General features: G+C 38.0%; 1 protein-coding gene across 1 annotated transcript; it reads left to right on the top strand.

The window, feature by feature from the left end:
• The first annotated feature begins 839 nt into the window (after window positions 1-839).
• On the top strand, window positions 840-26,661 carry LOC121386490 (fructose-1,6-bisphosphatase 1-like). The gene is made up of 7 exons (XM_041517407.1): window positions 840-1,126; window positions 12,832-12,994; window positions 14,966-15,058; window positions 21,395-21,535; window positions 22,212-22,349; window positions 23,224-23,340; window positions 24,239-26,661. Exons 1-7 carry the CDS (start codon window positions 954-956, stop codon window positions 24,428-24,430), a joined length of 1,017 nt encoding a protein of 338 aa, XP_041373341.1. The 5' UTR covers window positions 840-953; the 3' UTR covers window positions 24,431-26,661.
• The last annotated feature ends 1,019 nt before the right edge of the window (window positions 26,662-27,680 follow it).

The following is a 27,680-nucleotide window of genomic DNA, read 5'->3' as shown; positions in this document are numbered from 1 at the left end:
TAGTGGCGTCGTTAAATAAAACAAACTTTACTTTTTTTAAATAAAACATTCCTTCTTCTGAACATATATGCATTGCAACCCACACACCCCGAAGTTAGATAAAATAAAACTTTTCGAACTGTGTCTCTGCCTTTGAATATATGTTCATTTTGTTTGGTGTTCTTATTATGTTGTTCAATGTATGCCATGCCATTTTATATGATCCATATATGAAATAAATTATTTGAATTGTATTGTATTGTGCGCGAATACGGTAAATTAATAAAAGTATGGCCCATAAGTATTGTATATATTGATGAATATAAATAAATTGGTATCAGAATTGTATTGTCTGTATTCTATTGTAGTTTACTGTAGACAATTTGTGGCGTTGACATAGGTGTCGGAAGCGGCGGGGGATGGGAGTTGAGGTGGGGGATGCACCGGACCCTGAACTATATCATGATATATTATAGTTCGGATGTCCTCTGTCCCTGTCCTGTTTATAGGTCAAAAACAACATATAAACAGAGCGGGGCTAGAGGACATTGGAGCAACGTGGATATATTAGCCTACTGCCACCGCCACCGCCACCCACACCAACCTCCCACCCCCACAGTGACTCTTTGTTGGCATGTTTCGACGCCTATAGTATGATAGATTACGTATGTATCTCAGGCAATATGGTTATGTGTGCGCGCACCCATAGGCTAGAAGTTCCATCCCTACTAACACCCCCCACCCCCCAAATGTAGATCCGAGCCTGTTTAGATAGACACGTTTACCATGTGGTTGCCTTTGTCAGCTGTGGAATACATCGGGAGGCGTGTCCTTTTCACCCAATCCGTTAAATCGCCGCAGTCACGTGATACTCTCCTTTTGACAGTGAGGTGCACGCTGTTCAGTCGCTAGCGTTTGATGCTTTGTCTGTCTACAGTGTGTGATATTTCGTACGTTGTTGTGGACGTTCCAAGATGTCGACTTCCAGTGGCGTTGACACCGACTGCCAGACGTTGACGCGGTTTGTGTTGGACGAACAGCGACGGTTTCCCCAGGCGACCGGTGACCTGACCCAGTTACTCAACTCGATTCTGACGGCAATCAAGGCTATTTCGTCGGCTGTCCGTAAAGCTGGAATACACAGTCTGTACGTAGCCAGCCTTGTATTAACGCCGCTAACGGCATTCAGTCCTTGTTTTATTAATTTACGTCCGTGTAGTGGAACGTTTTATGTCAAACATGATTATTCGAAATATTTTTGCACACTGTGACACTGACATTGTCATTAAATATGTGTTTTAAAAATGTCATTGTTTATACCGCAGTTTCGGTCAACCCGAGGTCATTGCCTTTACAAGGTACACATTGTTTGACCTATCCCTGTTTGTTTACATAAAGCGATTTACTACAAGGTCGCCGATTTCAGGGCAGTACCATGGGGTCTCAGGGTGAGGTCATGGTTATGGAAAGTATATTCATCTATCATTAGTCAATAATAAACTGGCTTTACATATCAGCTGCTTATTTACTGTATTCATTTTAGATGTAGTACATACAAATTTGTATTTGCGGATGTCGGATGTTAACGGGTGGGGTGATTGTGAGGTGAGATGTATTATGTAGCTAAATGGTAAGGCGCTCACCTGAGGTTCACAAGACTGAACACCTAGGAACTCTAGTTTCCCCATTCCCCATTCCATTTAGTACATAATTACTGATCAGTATATCAAAGGTCGTGGTAAGCACTGTCCTGTCTGAAAAAGTATATATAAAAGATTCCTTGCTGCTTGCTGGCCTGTGGTGGCACAAAATTCCCTCCATCTGTCTTCTGACCAGGTGTCAGATATATGCTGTAGTGTTGGTGAACAGGGGCCTAATTCACAAAGGTCTCTTAGGCTCTGCTAGACAACAAAGCATCCTCTTTGCAAGTCTTTTTACAGGGGACCAGACAACTCGGACCCATGGACAACTCGGCCCAGACAACTCGGCCTCGGGGCCGACTTGTCCGAGACAACTCGGCCCCGAGTTATTGATACGGGTTCATTGATACTTGCAGAAAGCGGCTATATGTCGAAATCAGATTTTCAAGTAGCAGAATTGAACAGTTTATCCTAGTATTTCTCAATCAATACAGTATTTATATGCCAAAGCAGTAAAACTACGACATGTGCAGACCAATTTCTGTTACATCAAAATGACTGCCGCAACGTGCTACATCCAAGAGTGGTGTATTAAAAAACCCGGGAAGCAGAACGAGAAAGTACATTTTCTCTTTTATTTTTAATTCGACCACCTACATATATTTTATAATACAGAATCACCAAAAGAACATAGAAAGATGTGATAAAAGTCAGTGGGCAACAGGGGCGTAGAGTTTCCCACAGGCTGATAAAAACCTAGACGTCGACACGTCACCAGCTGTGTACCGTCCCCACAGTTGAAAGATTTTGCCCTTTACATCTACAAAGGCCTTCCTCTGTTGCCGTAGCAACTTCCTCTCCGACACGAACCAGCATATCAGCGGAATCAGCCTGGCCTCGTTGTGCAGCATTGGGATCAGCTTGTAAAAGGGAGGGGCTGTTCCGAGGGCACGATGGTTCAGTCTGTGATGCCAGCCCTCCACATCGTTGTTCGTCCTCACACTGGTTAAAAACTGACCAGGCGTCCACCGACCACACGCTGCTCCTCATCCATGTGCGGTCAACGTAATCCAAGAGGGTCACCAGTCCTGGAACTTGGGTTGCTCTTCTTAGACCGTCGAAGGCTGCTTCCACGTGTTCTGCAGGAAGGAACGGAAGGGCGAAGATCTTCTTTATGAATTTGCACATGCCGTCGTCATTTAGGTATTGTTGTACAAGTCCGAGCTCCTGCACCTTCCTCCAGACAGCCTGGTTCCAATGGAAGCAGCATCCCTTGATTGGCAAGCCAGGATATACTTCCCGGATCCCCTTCCACATCCCTGTCAAACACAAATATATATATATATATATTATGTACCATTCTTATTATCGTTACCTTCGCTTTGACGGCAAGCGTTGTCTGGATGCCGCCCTCCAGTCCGTGGACGTGTGCCCTGGTTCCGTTGACGAAGGTGTCGCCGGTCTGCTGAACAGTGGCTGGGCACGTCATCTTGCTGTTCCTCATGGAACAACGCCACGTTGTACCATCGCCATTATTCGAACAGCGGAAACTATCTTCAAAGATAAATGGATCAGCAATTTATCAATCCGACATGACACTTCGTTTCGGGACGTTTTCAACAATAGACAATATTGTGCATTTGCCGAGTCGTCTCTGGACTCCGGGCCGAGTTGTCTTGTGGTGGGCCGAGTTGTCTCAGAACTCTGGGCCGAGCTGTCTCGACGTGGGCCGAGTTGTCCGGGCCGAGTTGTCCACGGGTCCGAGTTGTCTGGCATTCTTTTTACACTGCAATATCGCAAGTTGCGAGAGTTTAGTGATGTCACAGAGTTTCTAAAGCCATTACCGGCAACTGCTCCCACCACTCAGTTGCCCGGCAACAGAATCAGAAACCCGTAATGGGTGTAACAGTATTTCACCAAATATCCCAACCTATACATATATACTAGTGGAAAAAAGCTCATGTGCATTACTAAAAGTGGTGTGTTTTCTTATAATTTGTAAGTAAATCAACACAATTATTTGGCACATTATTTGCTATTTACGATCAATACCAAATCCAGAAAAAAAACGTCTGGCATTGTCGTTACCAATCTCTGGGGTCATGAAGATGGGTGGCGTCGAAAGTGAGTTCACAATGTCAATACCGTGTATGGCCACCGTGTGTGTGCACACAGGCCTGACAACGACGTCTCATTGATGACACCAGATGGTTCAGAAACCCTTGTGGGATCTTGTTCCATACCTGAACAAGGTCACGACCCAGTTGGTTCACGGTCAATGCTGGTTTGGCAGGAGACGTAGGCGTCTCTCCATTTCGTCCCACAGGTCAGGCAAAACAGCGGGCCAAGGCAGTGTGTTGACATTCTGCTGTCCCAGGAAGTGGGTCGCTACACATGCGACGTGAGGGCGAGCGTTGTCTTGCTACAACATGACGGCACCATGTTGACCTTGAAGGAACGGGAGCACATGCGGTCTTATGATCTCATCCCTGTAGCATACGGCAGTCAGATTTCCAGCCACAATCACCAGCTGCGTCCTCCCATGTGATGTGATGCCTCCCCACACCATGACGCTCTCACCGCCGAAACATGCAAGCTGCACAACGCAAACGTCAGCGTAGCATTCGTTAACACGTCTGTAGACTCGATTTCGACCGTCACTTCCGTCCAAATGGAATCTGGACTCGTCGGTGAATTGCGCATTTCGGTGACGTCGTAGCAGAATAGGACGTATTGCTGGGCGTCGCAGCCTGATGTCGTGCTCCAATAAACGGTTGCGAACTGTCCTGGCACTGATTAATCTCAAACCAGGGATGGTTCTTGCTGTCAAAGTTGCCGCCCGAAATCGATTCAGAAGATGTGTTACCCGAATATGATTGTCCTGTGCTTGTGACGTCACACGCGGGCGACCTGAACGTGATCTGTCTCTGGTGTTGCCCTGCTGTTGGTAACGTCGCCACAAATTCTGTATTGTGTTTTGATGCACGCCAAAACATCTTGCGACCTCGTTATGCGCCATTCCAGTTTCGAGCATATCGACCGCACGGTGATGTTCAAATTCAGATAGGCGTGGCATGACGTCGACCCCGTTTAGAATTAAACAAAGTTGTTTTTCTAGCCAGTGGTTTTGTCCTCTACCGTTTTCCGTTGCAAAATGAACAAGGACATGTGCACCTGTACCACGTGATCAGCAAATCAGGTTATGAGTCATGCATGTGCGGCACATGAACAACACGTGCGATTGCAATATCGAGGATAAAGTTTTGAACATAATGGTTGGGCACATGTCTCCTGAAAATGTTATTATTTTACAACTTGCGATTATGATTTTATTCAACTTTTTACCATGCACAGGTACTTTTTCCCATTAGTATAGATCTCCCTGTATTGGGTAGTTTTCTACCCGAATGGCTTGGCTCTAGGTGTATTCAGGGAACAAGATCATATATATATATTTACTATTAATAATATTAATAAGTTGACATTAAATTCGCTAGAAAGACAACAACACTAGTTTAGTTTTCAAATATGTATTGTAGAATGCTAGGTAAGTGTTGCAGCACTTACATGACCTTTTACAACCAGTGTCACACCACCTTTAGGCTGAGCACCACATGTAAACTTAATCACTTGGCAATTAGGGATATAGTTACCCCTCACAGTTAAAACATCCCTCAACCGTAGAATAATTAATTATTATCCTCAGTCTTCCCTACATCCAATATTCAGAGGACCTACAATTTACCAGGTCATGATACTAGGATTACCAGTTATAGATATTATAACTATTCGTAACTTCTGGGTAAGAGATGCCTTCAGTTTACTTCAGTCGTTCGGACTTTAGATTACCCCGGTCAAAAGTTAATGTGCAGACGGCTGTCTCAGTCACAAGTGAATTAGGTCCCAGGCCAGTAGCAATAATGTGTGGACTGTATGGGCGAGGGCACAGCCTCTAGTGTGTGTGGGAACACCCTCTAGTGTGTGGGGGAACACCCTCTAGTGTGTGTGGGAACACAAACCATATGTTTATCTTTATATAAAGAGAGAGAGAAAGAGAGAGTAGAACACAACAAAACAATTTTTTTGTTGTGTCCCACCCTGGTTGAAATTCCTGCAGGCCTGGTGATTATTTCTTTTCTTTCTTTCGGTTGGATGGGGGAGGGGGAGGGGTGCATAATATTTTGAGGAGGAGCCAGTGCTCCCTAGCCACCAGGTTCTTACACTAGTGAATTATGTCAAAGCTTTAGTTCAGTTTTACCTTGTGAAAAAGTATTTTATTTTAATTTGGTGAAATAATTTCATGTAATGATTAATATTTTGTTAAAAATAATAGTCAAACCTGTTTTAAGAGGTGACACAAGGGAGTAGATAAAAATGGCCTCTTAAGACAGGTGGCCGTTCATTATAGGTTGCCACATAAAAAAGTTGTTGTTATTTCTTGTTTTACTGTATGTACTGCTAATTAACGGATCTGTGCTTCACAGTTGATTATAAATCAACTTTTGACATGTCGCCTCCTTCAGAAAAAAAAAAAAGCAACTGGAATGTATTAAATTAACCGTTCTCAACAAGTTTGTTTTCTTTTTCCATTTAAGTATTTAATTCCTGCTTCATGCAGTGTATTGTCATAGTAAGTGAATTTATATATGTCAAGCGTAGCCTGCTCAAAGGCAATTAGATGCATTCCAAGTCATACTTTCTTAATTGATACACAGTTGAGATGTCGGGCCTGAATGGGTAGGGCCTACTAATATTCCTGAAGGTGTGAAGATTGGTTATTTGCTACGCCTTATCGCTGTTGTTAAAATGTCCCTTTTATATAACAGTAAACATTTAATGTGGCTGCTTAATACAGGTATTTTAGTGATTTGGGATCCGCATTAGGTGGCCGCTGGCCGCATTAGACAGGTGACCGCTGATTACAGGTGGCTGCTAGGGCAGATTTGACTGTATTTGGTTTCGGCATTTTTTTTAGTTTAATAGATAATATGGCAAAAATTTTTACACACCCAGAGCTAGCCCTGAATAAATATAATACCCTTGCCAAGCAGTTTTAACAAAATCATTTGAGTACCACGATAAAACACTCATTGCTCTTAGTAAATGTTTGTTTAGTATTTAAAGTATTATAACAGTCCGCATTTGAACCTGTAGTGACCCTGTTACTTATCAGACCTGTCAACCTATGATATCAGTGGACCGGGCTGTCAGCATACTGACATTTCTGGTCATTGACCGCTCTCTTTGTAATAACACGGGTTTATGAGATTTTAAAGTTAAAGTTAAAGCTATTGAGTGTCAAACAACGGTAAATATATAAATGAACTGATTATCATCATCAATATAAAAATTGAAAGTTTAAATTAAAACTGTATAAAGAGTGCCGCTAATGAAGCTGGTCTGACCTACGGCACTAACTAACGACCGCAGGTAGTAGGGGTGTATAGTAGGTGGTTACAAGTGCCTCTTAACAATGCCAGAAGTAACTACTGAACACTCCCCGAAGAGGTCAGACTAAGCCCACAGCTAAAAAAGCTGATGGGGAATGGCAGGTGTGTGGTACAGATAGCCACAAGAGACAAGCACATGTCGCGGTTGGAGAGACAAGGACTGGGATGTGGAGGTGGAAAGCGAAAGAAGTTGAAAGATAGGAGGACTTGCCAAATCTGGAAGAAATAAGATGAAATTCAAAGGAGAGAAAGGAAAGGGGGCTGTGGGGGGGGGGGGGGGGAACCTGTGTAAAGAATAGGGCTGTCATGTTTACAATTCTTGTAAATGTTTAAATGGAACATATTAAACGAAAACAATACCATTTAAAGTTACATTCTCTGGTTACCATATTATAACATCATGTACAAATGTGAAATACAAGCTCAAATGCAAACGGATATCGTCAAACGTATACGCTTGATTTGTCGCCTGTGCCGCCATAGCTCGGCAAAGCACAAACGACAGCCTGTTGTCAGTTTCAGTTAACACGTGCGTTTGCCGATTTCAAATTGTAGGGTTCGTCTCAAAAAATTAAAAGAGAAATCTTGCGCTGTACGAAGAACGTTCGGTTGAGGATACGTTACTAGAGTCTTTAGTTAAAACCGGTTTGATCTTGACAACATATTATCGACAGTCGTACCTTCCTATTTCAGAATTGATATTTTATAAAGTGTTAGTAGAACTTTCAAAGTTTAGTTTGTATACTAGTAACACAGTCATGTATATATTTTTTAAATAAAATATACTAAAGTAGACAATGAATGTTTTCACTTCTTAATTTTACGTCTTAAAATCAACAAATTCAAATACATGTACATATTATTTCGTTTGAAAAGGGTAAAGTTGGGAGGGGGGTTGTTTAACGACATTAAAGATAAAGCATATTGATTTAATAATCATCCGACCCCATACAACCGTAAGTAAAATGTGTTGAGTGCATCGTTAAATAAAACTTATCCTATCCTTCCTTCCATCTGCTGTTGGATATCTAACATTTGGTAATTTTCACATATAATCTTAGAGAGAAATCGGGTGCATGTGCAGGGGGAGGGTATTGGAGGTCGAAACCCTTACTTGCCCAAGCTTAAACAAAATTGAAATGTATTTTTTTGGGGAGCATGGCCCCATATAAACTTCGCTCAACACAGTCTATAACCCCAACCCCACTGAAATCCCTGCACATGCGCCTTGGAAACCCGATACATTTGTTTTTAGCAAGAGATCGTTTATATGTACCATCCCACAGACAGGATATCACATACCATTGTCTTTTTGTATACCCGCTGATGGGGATTGATCCTAGAATGACAATGCATTTCCAAAAAACTCCTTTTTAGGTCTAAGTAATGAATAAAAATAACATATAGTCTTGAAAAATGTTACGTAAATCGAACACAGTACCCTCTTCCTCTACCCCTAATTAGTAACACCCCCTTACATGTAACGTGTATGCTAACTTCACTTGTGAGCCTTTTTTTTTTTTACATTAATGTTTGCCATTGTAACCAAAATCTGATATAGAGTTTGTACCCGATCCGTCAGTGCCCCCCCCCCCCCCCCCCAACTCTCAAAGTCATTCCTACGGGCCTGTCCTATTTGTAAATAATAGTAACAATGTGTATGTATAGCTCAGAGTTTGGAGGAAGCCTCTGTCAGACAACAGTTTACTACATACCTATTCAATCTTACTACAGTGATAGACATTTTCAAAGTATTTATTTTCTATCACATATGTGCGATCTGAACAAGAACTTGTAAATGGGGAATTCACTTTTTATTTTTACTGATGTTAGCGCCTTCATACAGTATGATTTACGGGGACCGCTCTATAGTCCGAACGTTCAATGGTCCGAAGGTTCAATAGTCCGGGGTTAGGTTTATAAACATTTGGACTATACTGAACCTTCGGACCACTGAATCTTTGGACTATAGAGAGCTGTAGCCTGATTTACAAATTACGGCACAGTATTTTAAATATTGCCACAGAGTATGATTCATAATGATAAGTAAGTCCATGAGAGGATGGATTAATACATTTATGAAATAAAAACTGTGTCCGTAAAAAATAAAAGAAGGTATGTAATAAATACAGAACCTCACATACGTAGTTTTCACTTCCTGTTTATTGCACTTGTTTATTTTGTGAAGAAAATACCACTTGACTGCTATGCGATCTCGTGGTAGATATTCTTGCACTTGTGCAATAAATAGGAAGCGAAAACAACGTATGAGAGGTTCTGTATTACATATTTGTTGGCTGTCTCCAATTTAGCTGTGCACATCATAATTGGCATACGTAACGTTGGGAGTCCCGACGATCGATACCATTGGGTCCTGTTGGTTGTCACCCTCACATCTCGCAATTTAAAGAGATGGTTTAGAACATGTGGGCTTCTTTCAAGTCTTCGATTCTTTGGTTTATTGTGGATATTTGGCTTTTTTTTAAAGTCTGATTAACTTCTGAGAACGTTCGGTCTTTAAGTCAGAAACATAATTTTTGTGAAATAAACATACAACTTTATTATTTATCTATTTTGTGTATCCTGTATAACATGCCTTTTTAAGTTGTTACCTTTCAAATTGTGTTTGTTCAGTCTTTTATTTATTAATTATAAGTAACTATCCAGTATAAAAACCCAGTCATCCTGTTACACTATTATATGTAATAGAATAATGCTATAGGACACTGAGCTATATGACTATCTGAATGTGCCAACACTTTGGAGTATTTCCTGAATAACAATTAATGTAACTGCGGCCACCTCAAAGGCATACTTCACGATATGACATAGATACTTGAAAAATAGTTAATGATGTCGGATGTCAGTTCTATCTTGCGGAGGGAAAATAATATTTTATTATTTGTTTAGCTCAACTATATTATACGATTAAGTAAAGTAGGTGTGACGGAACATGCTCTTATCTTTTCGCTTTTGGCGATGTTAATTGTTTTAGAGGGCTGTGTGCAGCTTGGTTACATAATACCCCCACGCGACCGTACCCCCTAATACACACCCAGACCAGGTGTGGAGGCCATGTGGCCAGTAGTTACGTAATACCTCCGGTAGTGCGGTTTTACGACCATGGGTTCTAGCGTCGGTCTGTCTGGCCATCTAAGAGAAAATACCGTCTCTGGGAGTTGATAGGTGAGGTACCGTGTTGTGCCCCCAGGCGATATTCGCTGTCTCTGAGATTTTTGAATAAATAGATAGGATTTAGGATATATCGGGGAGAAACATTGGAAGGCTCCCAGGGAACGTTGTCCGTCTGGACTGGTAAATATATTTTTCTGCTCTGTTGTATAACCTTGATGTAATTGATGTGACTTTAAATATTTTAATACTGTATTATACCAATATTCTTTAGACAGTGTCTCCGGTAATCTGACGAAGTAAATTGTAGGCTTCACTGTTCTAATATTTTTATACGAGTATTTGGTAAGATAAAGCTTAGCCGGTCATCCTAGAGGACCTAGGTAAACTGTAGGTTATTGTCTTTATTGTGATAGGTACTAGTATTAATTCTGTATTACAAGGTTACTGAATGAGTATTTAAGGGTTAATTAAAAATTAACCAGTTAGGAATAGAGTTGTAATTCCTTTATTAATTAAGTTCCCCTGGCCGCGTTTCTCAATTATCACACGTGTGTGTGTTGTATCACGGTGAAGCGATTAGAATACTGTGTAAACTAGACACCTAGTGATTAACTAATTAAGTGATTAGCTCTGGGTTGTTACTATATATTGTTGTTGTTAATTAACTACTGTGGCAAGTACATTTGTCAGCATAGTGTTAATACAAATTCCAAAGTGTATTGTGTTTTGTTGTGTTTTCTAGTGAACTAAACGTGCTACATATATATATTTATATAAGATCTTATCTCTGATTATACCTAGAGCCGAGCCACTCGGGTATTATACTGCCCGATACAGAGAGATCTAATAGATATACAGTTAGGAGAGATATTTGGATAATTGTGTTTTATTCAGTTACGGGTATTATAGGATCCCCGTGACAGTAGGCCTAAATCAACTCTATTGATACGCAGGGCCTACATCATGTGAGTAATGCCAGTTTATCACCTTACTTTTAATCTGTTATCATATGCCAATACAAACAGTAGAGTGATTTTGAACCATAACAATCATCTAGTTATGATACCATTTTATGTTTTAAAAAAACAGCAATGCTTGAAAAGGAAAAAGGAAGGCTACCTTTAAAAATACAATAGAAATTAAAATATATATATTGAAATTATTTTAAAACTACATGTAAAATTACTAGAGACTTTCTTTATAAAACAACTATATATTGTTTGCTTATCAACAAAACTGACAAAAAATATTAATGACTAGTATATATAGTGATTTTTTTTTTTAAGGGACATACCCTAGTTCTACCGGTGAAAATTAACACTAAGTTTACTTAATCTACAAACCTGTAACACATTTTGGTAAAGTTACAACTGAGTGAAACATGAGTCTGTGACTTTGAAAAGGTGAAATACCCTCTAAAAATAGACTAAAACTCGATTCCATAACTGTTACTTCTCAGATGCACGTGCGTTTTTAAAAATATAAGAAATACATTTTGTAATATTAAAAACACCAGCGTGACTAAAAACACTTCGAATGTACGGAAATTGATAATATTATAAACAATAAAATCTAAGTAAAGTATGAAGTTGTCAAAAATTGTTATAATAGTCAAAAATATGCGTTAGTGTTTAAAAACTAGTGTATGTCCCTTTAAATGTTTACAAATTTAATAAACGTTTAGATAACCTAACCAAAACGATATCATTGAAACATGTAAACGTGACAGCCCTAGTAAAGAGTTTGTGAGTTTGAAAATGACAAAGAAATGAATATTTAAAACATACGGTCATTTCGATATTTGGTCAATTGAGAATAGGCTGCTTTTACTAAAAAAAAGCACTTTTGTTTTAGACAGGATATATGTACCACAGGATTGGTAGCGGGCAGGGCCAGATTTAGACACAAAACAACATGTAAAAGACCCCGTATTTTTTTCACAATCGAGGAAAAATGGATCGAATCATTGAATGTAGTAACTTAAATGGAATTCCTGATTTCTACTTCTTTTTTCTAGCTCAAGTACCACCATATAAACCAGGGAAAGCTCTGGCACTCACCAAATTCACCAAATGTGAATTTTAAAAACAATTGGCAAATTTTATTTTAATTTTGCAAAATAATTTATGTAATAACTTATAATTTGATACAAAAGAACTGGGTTTTTGCAATTTCTGAAGTTTAATAATTTTCTGCTGACCCTGTAATTTGATACAAAAGAACTGAGTTTTTGCAATTTCTGAAGTTTAATAATTTTCTGCTGACCCTGTAATTTGATACAAAAGAACTGGGTTTTTGCAATTTTTGAAGTTTAATAATTTTCTGCTGACCCTGTAATTTAACGTTTGTTTTATTTTTGACAAGTACACACCTGTATTATGCTAATATTTAATCAACAGATTACTTCAGTTGCCATAAATATGATATTTTTGGCTACTAAAGTAATTTGTTGATTGAACGTACCATATGGTACACAATAATTACTAGAAGTTAAATTCATTTAACTTTCAAATAAGATTTTAACTCCTTCAATTTTATTATTGATCAGGCATCATTTGATTTCTTCTATGGTACATTTTGATGATGTTCTGTATCCTATAATCACTTGGTGGGATTTTGTTTTCCAGATATGGCATTGCAGGATCAATAAATGTGACGGGGGACCAAGTCAAAAAGCTGGATGTTCTCTCAAATGACCTTTTCGTCAACATGCTGCGATCTTCATACACAACATGTTTGTTGGTGTCGGAGGAAAATGAAACGGTCATTGAAATTGAGACCGAGAGAAGGGTAAAACAAGCCTACATACAATCAATATATTATAAATCAAATTGTTATGTACAGATATGGGGTACAGCTATGAAATAATAGCCTTGGCCATTTTGCTTGAAAGCTAGTGATGTCAGGGCTTCTAGATTATGGTAGCCCCACTCCCATGGCTAGTGATATTCAGTGATGGGCTAGTAAATAACTACTATTGTCATGCCAGACAGGGCTTCTAGGTTATGGTAGCCCCACTCCCATGGCTAGTGATATTCAATGTCGGGCTAGTAAATAACTACTATTGTCATGCCAGACAGGGATTCTAGAATATGGTAGCCCCACTCCCATTGCTAGTGATATTCAATGTTGGGCTAGTAAATAACTACTATTGCCATGCCCGATAGTTAGTGAAAAAACAATGTCAAATGCTGCACTTAAGTCTGTTTTGTAAATATGAATATCCTGCCCCCACCACTACCACCACCCAATGTTAGTGGTTTTAGCTTTGTCTCCCTCTTTAGGTGACATATCCAATTATTACTATTAATTAGTAAAATTGTGGTAACTTGAAGTAATGTAGGGCTAGTGAATTTTTAATCATGACTAGTAAATCTTTTAGTTCACTGATCCCATAGCTAGTGGATTTAAAACAAATTCTAGAAGCCCTGGGTACAGCTATGAAATAGTAACCATGGTCCTTTGACCTGAAAACTAGTGGTGTTCTAATGACTTATTACTGTATAGTTGAACATTTATCAGTTTGGCTCTACTGACATGATTGATAAGAAAAATCCATCATCATGAAAAATGTTGACTGCAATTTTTTCATACACTTTATATGAAGGAATTGATAAAAAAAAAAAATATGTTGTGTGTGTTTCGGTAATGCAACTTTAAAATCACATGAATCGCCAATTGGTTACGTGGTGAACAATTAATTTCTAAAATTAAAAGTACCTATCAGTAGTCCTATTGAAAATCAGTTTATTTTTTTAATAAATTTGAACCATTAATGTAGCATAGAACCGTAGTTCAAGTGTTTTACAGCTAGGTAGGTCTAACTCATCGGTTACTAGAACTATATTCATGTAACCAAACAATTAGTTACCTAAGTAAAACTCAAGTGAACCAGGCACAGATGTAGGATTTCTGAAAGGGAGGGGGGTCCAAATGGAATATTTTTATTATTTAAGCATTTAGAACAGTTAATATAATCACGTTTCCCCTTAAAGGTTATGGTCGGTTTTCAAAAAGGGGGTTCCGGACCCCCTGGAGTCCCGTGGATCCACTACTGTGAACCGACTTCCGGTTGACTAATATTTTGAAATATTGTCCCTTGTAATAGCTATTTGTAGGGTCTATCATAATTAACACAACAGTAAATAGATTCATGGGCCTTAACATTCAACTCCTTAAGTTCATTGCTCTAACTGTATAATTAAAAGTTGATCAATTGGTGAATATAACTGATGATGGATCATGAGATTCCAACTGATTCCCATCACTACTGGAACATGGTGGGTGGACTGTCATCATCTGGCAGTGGGGTGCAGCTCAGTTGTAGAATCTTGTCTGAGGCAAACCTGTAGTAATGATATTTGGTGTGGCACAATTTCTAATGGAGGGCACAGCCCACATTTTAATCTTTATTCATAGAGTAGGACAAAAAACTAAACATTTTCGTCCTCAAGTTGGGGATGGATGCATAACATAGGCCTCCCCACCTCAGTTCCTATGGGCCTGTGAGGTTCAGTTGGTGTGGCGGGGTGGGGTCATTGGATCCAAGGTCATACACAAATTATATATGGCTTTTTCACATTACCAAATAAAAAACCAAATACATGTACTAATGATTTAAATAGAAATTTAATTATTGCTTCTTTTGGAAGGTAAAACTAAAATTCAGCGTTAAACCTTTGAGCTTGATGTTTTAGAACATTAATTGATGTAGCAATATTAATGTTTGTATTATATTATTATTTTAATTTTTGTTTACAGGGAAAATACATAGTGTGTTTTGATCCTTTGGACGGCTCATCAAATATTGACTGCCTTGTGTCCATAGGTTCAATATTTGGAATCTGGAGGAAGGTGAGTAACTGTCCTTTACAGACCAGGGGCCTAATTCACAAAGGTCTCTTAGGCTCTGCTAGACAACAAAGCATCCTCTTTGCAAGTCTTTTAGCATTGCACTGCGAGATCGCAAAGTTGCGAGAGTTTAGTGAATTAGGCCCCAGGGTCCATATTTTCGAAGACATCTTAGTGCTACAAAATCGTAAAAATCATCGTTGGATATGTGACGTCAGTACAGCAAACGCCATAGTGACATCATAGTTTATGATGGATTTCATAGGCTAAGATTTTTTTTAAGATATGGGCCCAGTACTTTTACTTTTACACACACACAAAAAAAAGTATTTCAATTCACTGGGACAGACATGCCGGAAACCTTAGTGGTATAGGGGCATTTTAAAGATACTTTCTCTCTCTCTCTCTCAATTCGCTAGCCTTATTGGTAAAGTTTTTAAAAATGGGGGCAGATTTGGAAGGGGTGGTGACAATGCCCTTTATGGTAGCAAACTGCACATTAGCATTGATCATTGTTTAGTTGCAATGTTCCAGTCAGTAAACAGGTATTTTCTGGCACAGGTGGTTTATTAGACCCCTACTGGTCCAATTTAAATAATATAATTTGTATATATGTGTCACGGGGATCCTATAATACCCGTAACTGAATGAAACACGATTGTCCCAAATATCTCTCCTAACTGTATATCTATTAGATCTCTCTGTAACAGGCAGTTATACCCGCTGGCTCGTCTAGGTATGATCAGAGATAAGATCTTATATAAAGTATATATTATTATAGCACATTTAGTTCACTAGAAAACACAACAAAAACACAATACACTTTGGAAACTGTATTAACCTACGCTGACAAATGTACTGCCGCAGTAGTTAATTAACAACAACAACAACAAATAATAACAACCCAGAACTGATCACTTAATTAGTTAATCTCTAGGTGTCTAGTTTACACAATATGCTAATCACTTCACCGTGACACAACACCCACACGTGTGATAATTGAGAAACGCTAACACACAAACGTGTGATAATGGAGAAACGCTTCCAGGGGAACTTAATTAATAAAGCTTCCAGGGGAACTTAATTAATAAAGGAATTACAACTCTATTCCTAACTGGTTAATTTTTAATATTTCCTCTACTCTAGGAATAGGGAAATATACTACATTAAAACAAAAGGTGTGTTAACCGATGCATCTGCTAGAATCTGGCTGTTGGTTAATTTGATCTCTGCAGTCTTGACGCCATCACAGGAAATTGAGTGACTCTCAATTTGGACAGGTAGCACTGGAACTATCGGCAGTCTGTCAAAATAACCTTTTAGCAAATTGATGTGACAATACCTACTTTTCCTAACCCTATCAGGAGTGTTTATCACATACCCTGTCTCATTAACTCGTTTGTGCACAACATAGGGCCCGAAATACCTGTTCTGCACAGAACCCCGTTTAATGGGAAGGTACAGAAGCACCTTATCCCCTGGTTTAAATTCCCGACTCCTAGCCTTCCTATCAAACACTGATTTTATTTTGCTCTGAGCATGGCTCAGTTGCTTCCTATCCTTTCTATCTCTAACTCTCTTATTCATTAATACTCCCTTGTCCACAGTTAACAATGTAGTGCGAGCTGCCAACAAATTTGGATCAGCCCCCTGCTCTAGAACTAACTCTTGTCTATTACAAGGTAAGTCCCCTCTATCAAACACAACTGGTTCATTTCCCCTCTGTGGGAGATCAACAGGTTCCACCACATTTAATTCCTCAGTTGACTTATCTACCAGTTTACTGATAACCTCATCCACTCCAATTTCATGGCTCACACACGAATCAGACAAATCACAAATATCCTCTGGGTATCGTGTTACCCTACTGGCCATAGCCCTAGTCTTTACACACGCAGGATATCTAATGTCATCAACCTCACTCTCTTCTATTGGTAAAGGGCTGTCTTTAATTAACAATTGGTCACATATCGGCTGACAACACTGACTAGTCAAATCATTACCCAACAAAACTATGTTTTCAACAGGCAAGTCCTTTACAACACCCATAATGACTGGTCCCGTCACAAACTTCGAACACAAGAAAACATTGTGTAACCGGACAACCATATTTTCTCCAGTAACTGAGGTGAAAGCCAAACTACGTCCTGTATCTGAATTCTCAATACCAGCTAAACACTCTGACGTTATCAGCGACTGACAACAGCCAGTATCTCGATAGATTGATATTGTCTTAGGACTCAATTCTTGTTTCATATCACAAACCATACCAGTGGACACATACGGGTTTACTTTCTCTGCCAAGGGACTAACCATTAACTCTCTCGCTAACGGAGCTGACCTCACTAAACCGACCACTTGCGCATTATCGCGTTTCCTTTTAAAACAGTCCCCGACAAGATGGTTATCCTTTTTACAGTAACTGCAATGTGGACGAAAAGTTCGTGCATTGGCTGATAATGCAGGCTTATCCTTACTTTGCCCACCAGGTGCATTCCTTGCCTGACTAGCTGACCAACTAGATGACTCTCCCCGATAGTTACCTTCCCGGGAAAAACCTGGCTGAAATTTCTTCTTATTACCCTGTACTGCCTGAGCTTTGTGTATTAACACATAGTCATCTGCCACTATGCCTGCCTCCTCTATCTTTTTGACATTACGATCCTCTAAATGAATACGTAAGCTAACTGGTAATCCATTTTTAATGTCCTGTAAGATCAACAAATCCCGTAACTCGGTATATGACTCTACCTGATGAGACACCACCCATTTATCAAACATCCCTGCCTTCTTAGCCACAAACTCACTATAAGACTGACCCTGCGTTTTTCTCAACTCGCTATACCGTAAACGATAATCCTCAGGTCGTAAGTTATACGCCCTCAACACTGCCGCCTTAACTAGGTCGTACTGGCTTGATCGCTCATCACTCATTGAATTATAAGCTACGCTAGCCTTCCCCTTAAACTTAGACACGGCTAACAATGTCCACTTAGACTGCAGCCAATTTAGCTGCTTAACGGCCCGTTCAAAAAGTTGGAAGACATATCTACCTCCTGGTCATCAAATACTGATCTATAAGCCTCCGACATGTTAAACCCATTTCCTACTTCTCGTCTGACTTCTTCAGTATTCAACTTTAACTCATGTTCCACCCTTAATTTTGCTAACTGGAATTTTCTATCTCTATCTTCTCTATCCCTCTCTTCTCTTTTTCTCTCTCTCTCTCTCTATCCCTCTCTCTATCTTCTCTATCTCTATCTTCTTTCTCTCTATTCCTCTCTTCTTTCTCTCTATCCCTCTCTTCTCTTTCTCTCTCTCTCTCTCTATCCCTCTCTTCCCTTTCACGCTCTCTATCTTCTTTCTCTCTATCCCTCTCTTCTCTTTCTCTCTCTCTCTCTGTCTCTCTCTCTCTATCTATCTCTATCTTCTCTATCTATCTCTCTATCTAATACACGTTCTTCTCTTTCGTACTCAAGCTTTTTAAAAGCTAACTGTTGTTCCACACTTAACTCATTTATCTCTATCTCTGGAACAATCTCACTGTCTTCCATAACAGGACTATCACCAAAAACTTCCTGGATAATAATTGTCCTTATATCTCCTAAGGTTTTAGCTGATGTTAAATCGATTTCTCGCTCACCCGCGATTTCAACTAATTCGGCCTTACGTGCTCGCTTAATCTCCACTACACTGAGCGTAGGCCTATCCAGCAAATTCTTATCCATGTTTAGATATGACGCACTTATTATTAATTAATTTTCTAGTGAACAACGTTGCTACTTCTAGTTATTTGTAAAAATTATTTATAAAGCCCCCATTTACAAACAATACTTTTTTAAATATGCGTGTCCCGTTTCAGATCCGGGACGAGTGCCCCAATTTTCACTCCTGTCACGGGGATCCTATAATACCCGTAACTGAATGAAACACGATTGTCCCAAATATCTCTCCTAACTGTATATCTATTAGATCTCTCTGTAACAGGCAGTTATACCCGCTGGCTCGTCTAGGTATGATCAGAGATAAGATCTTATATAAAGTATATATTATTATAGCACGTTCAGTGCACTAGAAAACACAACAAAAACACAATACACTTTGGAAACTGTATTAACCTACACTGACAAATGTACTGCCGCAGTAGTTAATTAACAAAAACAAATAATAACAACCCAGAACTGATCACTTAATTAGTTAATCTCTAGGTGTCTAGTTTACACAATATGCTAATCACTTCACCGTGACACAACACCCACACGTGTGATAATTTTAAACGCTAACACACACGTGTGATAATGGAGAAACACTTCCAGGGGAATTTAATTAATAAAGCTTCCAGGGGAACTTAATTAATAAAGGAATTACAACTCTATTCCTAACTGGTTAATTTTTAATTAACCCTAACTACTCATTCAATAACCTTGTAATACAGACTAATACTGGTACCTATCACAATAAAGACACTAACCTACAGTTTACCTAGGTCCTCTAGGACAACTGGTTAAGCTTTTTATATATATTAGATCAGTGAGCCTACAGATTACTGCATCAGATGACCGGCAGCACTGTCTAAATAATATTGGTATAATACAGTATTAAAATATTTAAAGTCACATCAATCACATCAAGGTTATACACAGAGCAGAAAATATATAATTACCAGTCCTGACGGACTAACGTTCCCCCTGGACGCCTTCCAATATGTTTCTCCCCGATATATCTAAAACCCTAGCTATTTATTATAAAAATCAGAATATCGCCTGGGGGTACATCGCGGCACCTCATGTATCATGAGGATTTTCCACAGCGACCAAGCGGTATTTTTTTTCTCAGATGGTCAAACTTAATGACGCCTAGTCGCCAAATTCACGGTTGTAAAAACCGCACTAGCGGAGGTATTACGTAACTACTGGCCACCTGGGCTCCGCACCTGGGCTGGGTGTGTATTAGAAAAGTACACGGCCCTCTAAAACAATTAATATCGCCACAGGCGAAAACGAAATTAAGAGCATGTTCCGTCACAATATATTTATTGCCATATATGTATTTTCTATTTGTTCATAAATGTATGTATTGTAATTTTGTATTGTTTGTACCTGAGGGCCTCAGGGAAGATTAGCTTTTGCTAACTGTGTTACCCTCACTAAATAAAGAATTTATTATTATTATTATTATTATTATTATTATTGTGTAGCAGTTCAGTTAGGTTCAGGTCAAAAACTTTACAGTGTTAAGAGTTAGCCAATGAAAAGAATAGAAATAGATCAATACAAGTGAGCTAAAGGTGAACAGCACACACACTGCTGTACCATGAGTGCTTGTCAGGTTAGGCTTCAGTCCATACTGGTTACACTGAAATAATGAAATCTATTAAATACAGGAATAGCCTGCCACAAGAAATATTAATTACTTGGGATACTTCTTAATACATCTGTAATGTATACTTTGTAAGCAAACAGCCTGAAATAAAACATTAGTTACTTAAATGCTAATTTATTTACAATTGTAACTTATTAACATATGCTAAAACCCACGTGTACTACAATTGTTGTTATTAATATTAATCAGAGGGGACTGTAGGTTTTGTCTGTCCATCCCACATATAATTGTCCAGACTTGTTTTTCACAAGGCCTCAAGGTACTGAACTGACATTTTGTGTATAGCTTTTATCATGTAGAGTTACACATCAAGTTTTACTTGCATGGGGAATGGCCCATTATTGACAAAAAGTTATGACCAGTGAATATGTTTGGCCCTGTAGGGGACATGTACTCTCAGAATGCTTGTCATATAAGATGTTTTTTAACATCATTTATATACTGTACATGTAATTGTTATACAATGCTGTGCCTACGACAGGCGTGCGCTACAACAGCTTGCTCTGAATGTGCACGTAAAACCCTCTGAACTGACCTGTTTTACAAGCTGTCCATATATACACATATGGTCATTATACAAGTTGGCCGTTAATCAGGTGCATATTAGTTCACTAATGGGGAACTATGTGTCATCACTGTCCTTTTGTCTGTCCATTCTGTCTGTCCCACATATAGTTTTCCGAATGGTTTTTTTTTCAGGCATTCAATGCCTGAAGATACCGAGATGAAATTTGGTATATTGCTTTATCAAGTACTGTTATCTATCAAGTTTAATTGTCATGGCAATTTACTCATTTTAACAGTTATGGCCTTTGAATTTAGGAGAGAAGAAAACATTTTGAGCTCGGTAAGAGACGTATTGTTTTAGCAGTACTCTCAGAATGCTTGGTATATACAGAAAGCACCGTATATTAACAGGTGATTGCCTGGTTTTACTATGTTGTAATTATTTTGCAGACAACCACCACTCCCATCGATCCCAGTGACGCACTTCAGCCCGGAAACAAGCTGGTTGCCGCGGGATATGCTCTGTATGGCAGTGCTACCATGGTGGTCTTGTCAACAGGAAATGGAGTCCATTCCTTCATGTATGATCCTGTGAGTGTTCGTAGTTTAATAACTTTGTTTTGTTTTTTTATTTAAATTGAATTACATTTAATATGTGGAATACTGCATTAAACTAATATTATATGCTTAACTTGTTTACAACAACAACTGAAGTGAAAAACAGGTGTCTTGAATTTATGTTTGTAAAAAGACCGATTTAAAAAAAAAGTTTTATTTCAGATTATAATTTTGTTTTTTCTTTAAAGTTCTCATGATCAAGTAAAGAATCTAACTTGTAAATTTGAATGAGTTGTTTAAAAAAAAACAAGTTTGTTTTGTTTAATGACACCACTAGAGCACATTACTTTATTAATCATCGGCTATTGGATGTCAAACATTTGGCAATCGTGACACAGTTTCGGAGAGGAAACCCACTACATTTTTCCATTAGTAGCAAGGGGTCTTTTATATGCACCATCGCACAGGCAGGATAGCAGATACCATAGCCTTTGTTATACCAGTCATGGAACGAGAAATAGTTTACTGGGCTCACAGACGGGGATCTATCCCAAACCAATCATGCATCAAGCGAGCGCTAACAACAACTGGGCTACGTCCTGAGTTGTTTTAATGCACATATCTGAAGCAGGAACCCATGGGTCTACAATAAATATCAGGTTCTGGGTTAATTATTAGCCAGTAATTAACATGTTTGAATATTTTTCAGGCAATTGGTGAGTTTTTGCTGACCGAGAAAAACATCAAGTGCAAGCCACGAGGAAAGATCTACTCCCTGAACGAGGGATATCAGAAGTACTGGGACAAAGCCGTATCGGAATATATCCACAGTAGAAAGTTTCCTGAAGTAAGTCTACCTGCTATTTTATTATCTAACCCACACCTATTTTATTATGGGTTTGACAGGGATAACACTGAAACAAATTGTAGTTTAGCCAGCTTTCAGTTTTGTGGAGTATTTCTATGAAAATTTATAAAATGTTAATGTAGTAGTGTTGGTATAAAGTGTTCCTACTGACAGTAGCTAGGAGGAATTTCCCTTATTAGCTCAGTTGGTAGAGCGCTGGACTCTCACACTGAGAGTCTGTGGCTCGAATCCCCTCAGTGAAGGTTGAGGTTTCTGTTACATTAATGTGTAGCGATTTACCCATTTTTTACAGAGTTATGGCCCATGAACTTAGAAGATATGAAACTTGTTTGGGTCCGGTTTGGACATGTGTTTAGCAGTAGGTCTACTCTAGGAATGCTTATTTCAGTTGTTTTTCAGACAAGTAGGTAAGCCATATGGAGTAAGATAGGCTTTATATTGGTTCTGTTGTAGCAGATGAACACCAAACTCTAGCTGAAGTGTTTTTACCATTGTTTATCAATAGTAAATGATACTGAGTGTGACATATTGGTTCTATGGTAACACAAAACTAAAAAAACTCAAGTTTATGTGTATTTTTGCTATTTTTCATACTGGTAAACCAAAAAGACCGAGATACATTGTTTCAATGGTAGCAGACATACACAGAACTCTAGTTTATGTATTTTTTAATGTTTCTTAGACTGGTAAACCATATGGTAGCAGACGTACACAGAACTCTAGTTTATATATTTTCATATTGTTTTTCAGATTGTTTTTCAGACTGGTAAGCCATACAGAGCGAGATACATTGGTTCAATGGTAGCAGACGTACACAGAACTCTAGTTTAGGTATTTTCATATTGTTTTTCAGACTGGTAAGCCATACGGAGCGAGATACATTGGGTCAATGGTAGCAGACGTACACAGAACTCTGGTTTATGGGGGCATCTTCATGTACCCTTCAACATCAGAAGCACCAAAAGGAAAGGTTAGTACAGGTTTTTCTCTGGGTAACTTAAACAAAAACGTCCTTTAACTTTATTGGCTTGATATAGCTCACTTGCTCGTTTTCTTGTTCCAAACAGTGTCCCATGACTGATTAGTCCAAGTACTCTTAACAGCATGCAGTGTTTCTGCAAGAAAGACATTTTTGGGTATGGTGCTATGGAAGTGAATGCAACCACAGTCAACAGGGGGTATGGAGGGCTTCCCTGAGAAAGACCATGGGTTAAGTTGAGAATTAGGGTTAAGAAAATCATACAGAAATGATAGAGTAATTAATTTTTTCAAAAGGTTAACTTTAAAAAAAAAAATCTGCAAAATTTTTGGGTATGGCGCCATACCCATTTTACCTTCTGGCAGAAACCCTAGTATGTGTGGACAGTATGATGCTCTCATTATGGGCAGAAAAAACTGAATATCAAAACTGTACAGTCTGTGCCTACCAAACAGTTTTGATATACCGTACAGTAATCAGAGCATTATAACTGTCCACACGTCTGTCTTCCTCTCGTACGGTCAGAGTACTTGGGTTAATGACTGATATGAAAAGTCACGAATATGCTAACCTGTTTGTTGGGAAGTGCATATAAAAGATTCCTTATTGCTATTAGGTAGAAGTAGTCTGTATGACAGTATCAGTTGTCTCCCATGGTCTGGGATCGATCTCTGTAGGTGGGCCCATTTTTCACTTACTAATTTAAAAATGTTGCAGGTTTCCTCTCTAAGACTTATATGTGGAAATTACCAACTGTATGACATCCATTACTGCCGATGATTAATAAATCAATGTATTGCTTCAGCAGTACTCTCAGATTGATAATTTTTTTAAATGATAGTAATCAATGGGGTTTTTTCAGATTATAATTTAAATATTTATTTTTCAGCTACGACTTCTCTACGAATGTAACCCCATGGCATTCATCATAGAGCAGGCAGGAGGTCTGGCTTATGATGACAAACAAACACGGATTCTCGACATCGAACCGAAAAACATCCATGAGCGAAGTCCAATATTCATGGGATCTAAGGAAGATGTGCAAGATATTTTGGAGTTCTACAAAAAACATCCGAAATAAACTTAGTTAGACTTACTTCATTTCTCTGTGAACATTGAGGAAAATGGATAATTACTAAAATTGTCATTTGGGAGAAATGTTCTTAGGTTTGGGCCGTATATCCAGTATTAGTTTTATTTTATGTTGCAATAATCTTGATTGTGGAAAAAGGTTGTTTACAAGAAACATCGGTTGTCAGGCTTTGTGCCAGTAAATAATTTGAGGGTACGGAATAAAAACAAAATAGACCATAACAGGTATCTACTATAGTCCATCCCACAGGGAACACCTTTCTTCATACTATGAAATTTCCTATAAGTTGTTTATTTCTGAGCGGATTGTTTTCTAAATTGCACACACAAATAGTGGGGTTTTTGTTATTTTCCAAACACTTTTACTTTCTTCTTACATTAAACCAAACTGAAATTATTTACAAAAATTATGTTTGTAGAATGATGGGACGGACTATAAGTGGTTATATGTTTGAATGTATTAAAATTGGACATTGTATTTCATGTGCTTTGTCAGATTTTAAACAGATTTCTTTTTTATGATTTATCTAAAACAAATATATATGTATGTCCATTAATTTCCAAAATTTTAGGGTATGTAATGTTACCCTCCGTACTCTGGCAGAAACCCTTGTTGTATTAATTTTGTGTTTCATGACATCTTGCAATCTGTATTCCCTTTTCTTTTTCAACCTTCAGAATCATATTTTTTTCTCCTTTTATTTGTCAGTTTTTTTGTGTTTTTTTATCCCATTCTGACATCATCTTTTCTTTTTAAGAAACCCATCCCATTTCTCATCTCTTCAACTTTGTTAGGTGCTAATCTCTTGTACCCATTAGTGCCATAGCTTTTGCCACAGGCTTGGTATGGCAACTTCTTTGTCCAGTAATCATTTGTGAATAATTTGAAAACAGCTACCAAAACTGTTTTATGGTGGTTATTAATAGGAAGCTTTTAATTGTATGTTAATGTTTGAGCGAAATGGTTATTATTTTTATTTTTTTCTGTGAGAACTGTCTCAGGATTTTGAATTTTATTATTTTACGATTGAATTTTGTTTTTGAACATTGCCATTTATTGTATGGCATGGTGATGTATATCTTTGGTGCTTTGTGGTATGACCTTTTTAGTTTGCAAACATTAACAATAGACCTGTTAACTAAGGTTATGAATCATGTTTGGAAAATGGGTCTAGTAGGATTTCATCACCAAAAAAGAATGTTTGGTACATATTTCACGATAAACTTTGCATAACCAACAAACATAAATCCTAAATGTGGAGTTTTTGACTACCGATACATCAAGTGATCAAGAGTTACATTTTATGTACTCGCCAAAAATTATTAAATGAAATGATACTGAGCACTGCAATGCAAAGTCAGAAGATGGGTTATTTGAGGTGAGGGAGGATACAAAAAATGGGTATGTTGGTGATGTTTGTGCTGTGACCATGGCAATGTAGATGGTTCTGCTGGATAATTTCTCTGGTAGTTAAATATTCACAGATAATTTAGATGTTTGGGGTTGAAGGAGGAGAAGTTATAAGCTATGTCCATTATTTGATATAATTTAAAACGTTTTTGAATTGGTGTTTTAAGAGGACCAAATAACCTTGGACGTTTTCGACGTGCCATCAAAGCCTACTTAATTCCACGTCTTCAATACTTTTTTTGGTTATTTGCTAGTCAAATGATTTTGTGGAATTTTTTTCTTGAGGATTTCACTATTAATTTTACAGATAAAATTAGCGGGTTTCTAAAAAAAATGTGTACTATTGTGCATATGTACATTTTCCCTATGGTGAAATAAAATCTATATTTTGGATTTTTGTTGTATTCATTAAAGTTATACAAATACCTTTCTTTTTAAATAAATTATTCAGGTTTTAAGTTCAGTATATAGTTATTGTTTTATATTGGGAAAGAATCAGGGAGAGGGTGGGGCTGCATGTTGTATCATTATTCTAACTACAAAATGCATTGTCCATAATATTCACTGGCTAACAGATTTTAAAATTTAGTTAAAGGATCAGTTCATATATTTTTTAATCTGTGATGACAAATCATATAGCTATCTTTCAGAAATCACCAATGACTTAGACAATCGGCAATAGATAAATTCCTGTATTTAGAATCACTGTGTACTAGAATATCTAAGATATGTTAATCCAGTTCAGTATCCAATGATGTATGGAAAACTGTATTCACATTTCGTGATAAATGCTTTTTTCTTTTTCTAAACAAGTGTTATAGTTTTTATTGAGATAAATATCTGGGGCCGAATTCACATTCACAAAATCATCCTTGCATGTCTTTTTTACGTGGGACGTAGCTCAGTGGTAAAGCACTCGCTTGATACACAGTCGGTCTGGGATTAATCCCCGTCTGTGGGCCCATTGGGCTATTTCTTGTCACAGCCAGTGCACCACGACTGGTATATCAAAGGTTGTATGTGCTATCCTGTCTGTGAGATGGTGCATATAAAAGATCCCTTGCTACTAATGGAAAAATGTAGCTGGTTTTCTCTATGAACGTGTCAAAATTGCCATATGTTTGACATCCAATAGCCGATGATTAATAAATCAATGTGCTCTAGTGGTGTCGTTAAACAAAAACTTTCTAACTTTTTTTGCTCTACAATAATGCAGAGGGATTTTTTTGAGAATTTAGTGAATTAAGCCCCTGGCGAATGTTAGGAACCAATCTGCATTCAATATGTTGGAATATTGGAAACGACGGTATTGCATATTAAACAATTTGGTTAGTTAAGGAGGGCAATTAACATTTGAAATATTTCAACATCACACAAGCTTAATGCCTTTCAAAGAAGTATAAACAAATTTGTTTTCAACATCACACAAGCTTAATGCCTTTCGAAGAAGTATAAATGAATTTGTTTTCAACATCACACAAGCTTAATGCCTTTCAAAGAAGTATAAACAAATTTGTTTTCAACATCACACAAGCTTAATGCCTTTCGAAGAAATATAAACGAATTTGTTTTCAACATCACACAAGCTTAATGCCTTTCAAAGAAGTATAAACGAATTTGTTTTAATTTATTTTTCCATTCCTGAGAATTGATCGATTGGTGTATTGTTCATTTCATACCAAGGAATACACTGCTGCCACATATGCACTCAAAAAAGCAGTGACAATCAAAACGTTTGATTAGTTTTTCAAAACGTGCGAGTGTTGTTTTTTTGAAAGTATAATCATTTAGCGAGATATGAACACTGGTATACACAATAATTGCCATC

Source organism: Gigantopelta aegis, chromosome 2, assembly GCF_016097555.1.
Source record: "Gigantopelta aegis isolate Gae_Host chromosome 2, Gae_host_genome, whole genome shotgun sequence".
Taxonomy (NCBI): domain Eukaryota; kingdom Metazoa; phylum Mollusca; class Gastropoda; order Neomphalida; family Peltospiridae; genus Gigantopelta; species Gigantopelta aegis.
The sequence above is the reverse complement of the archived record's forward strand: the minus strand, read 5'-3'. Positions and strand labels throughout refer to the sequence as shown.

What these genes read in the sequence shown, in the direction of transcription:
- LOC121386490 (XM_041517407.1), top strand. Translation starts at nt 954, where the DNA reads ATGTCGACTTCCAGTGGCGTTGACACCGACTGCCAGACGTTGACGCGG. An exon ending in AAATTGAGACCGAGAGAAGG is followed by an intron (nt 12,995 to 14,965) that starts GTAAAACAAGCC and finishes TTTTGTTTACAG; the next exon opens with GGAAAATACATAGTGTGTTT. An exon ending in CAGAAGCACCAAAAGGAAAG is followed by an intron (nt 23,341 to 24,238) that starts GTTAGTACAGGT and finishes TTTATTTTTCAG; the next exon opens with CTACGACTTCTCTACGAATG.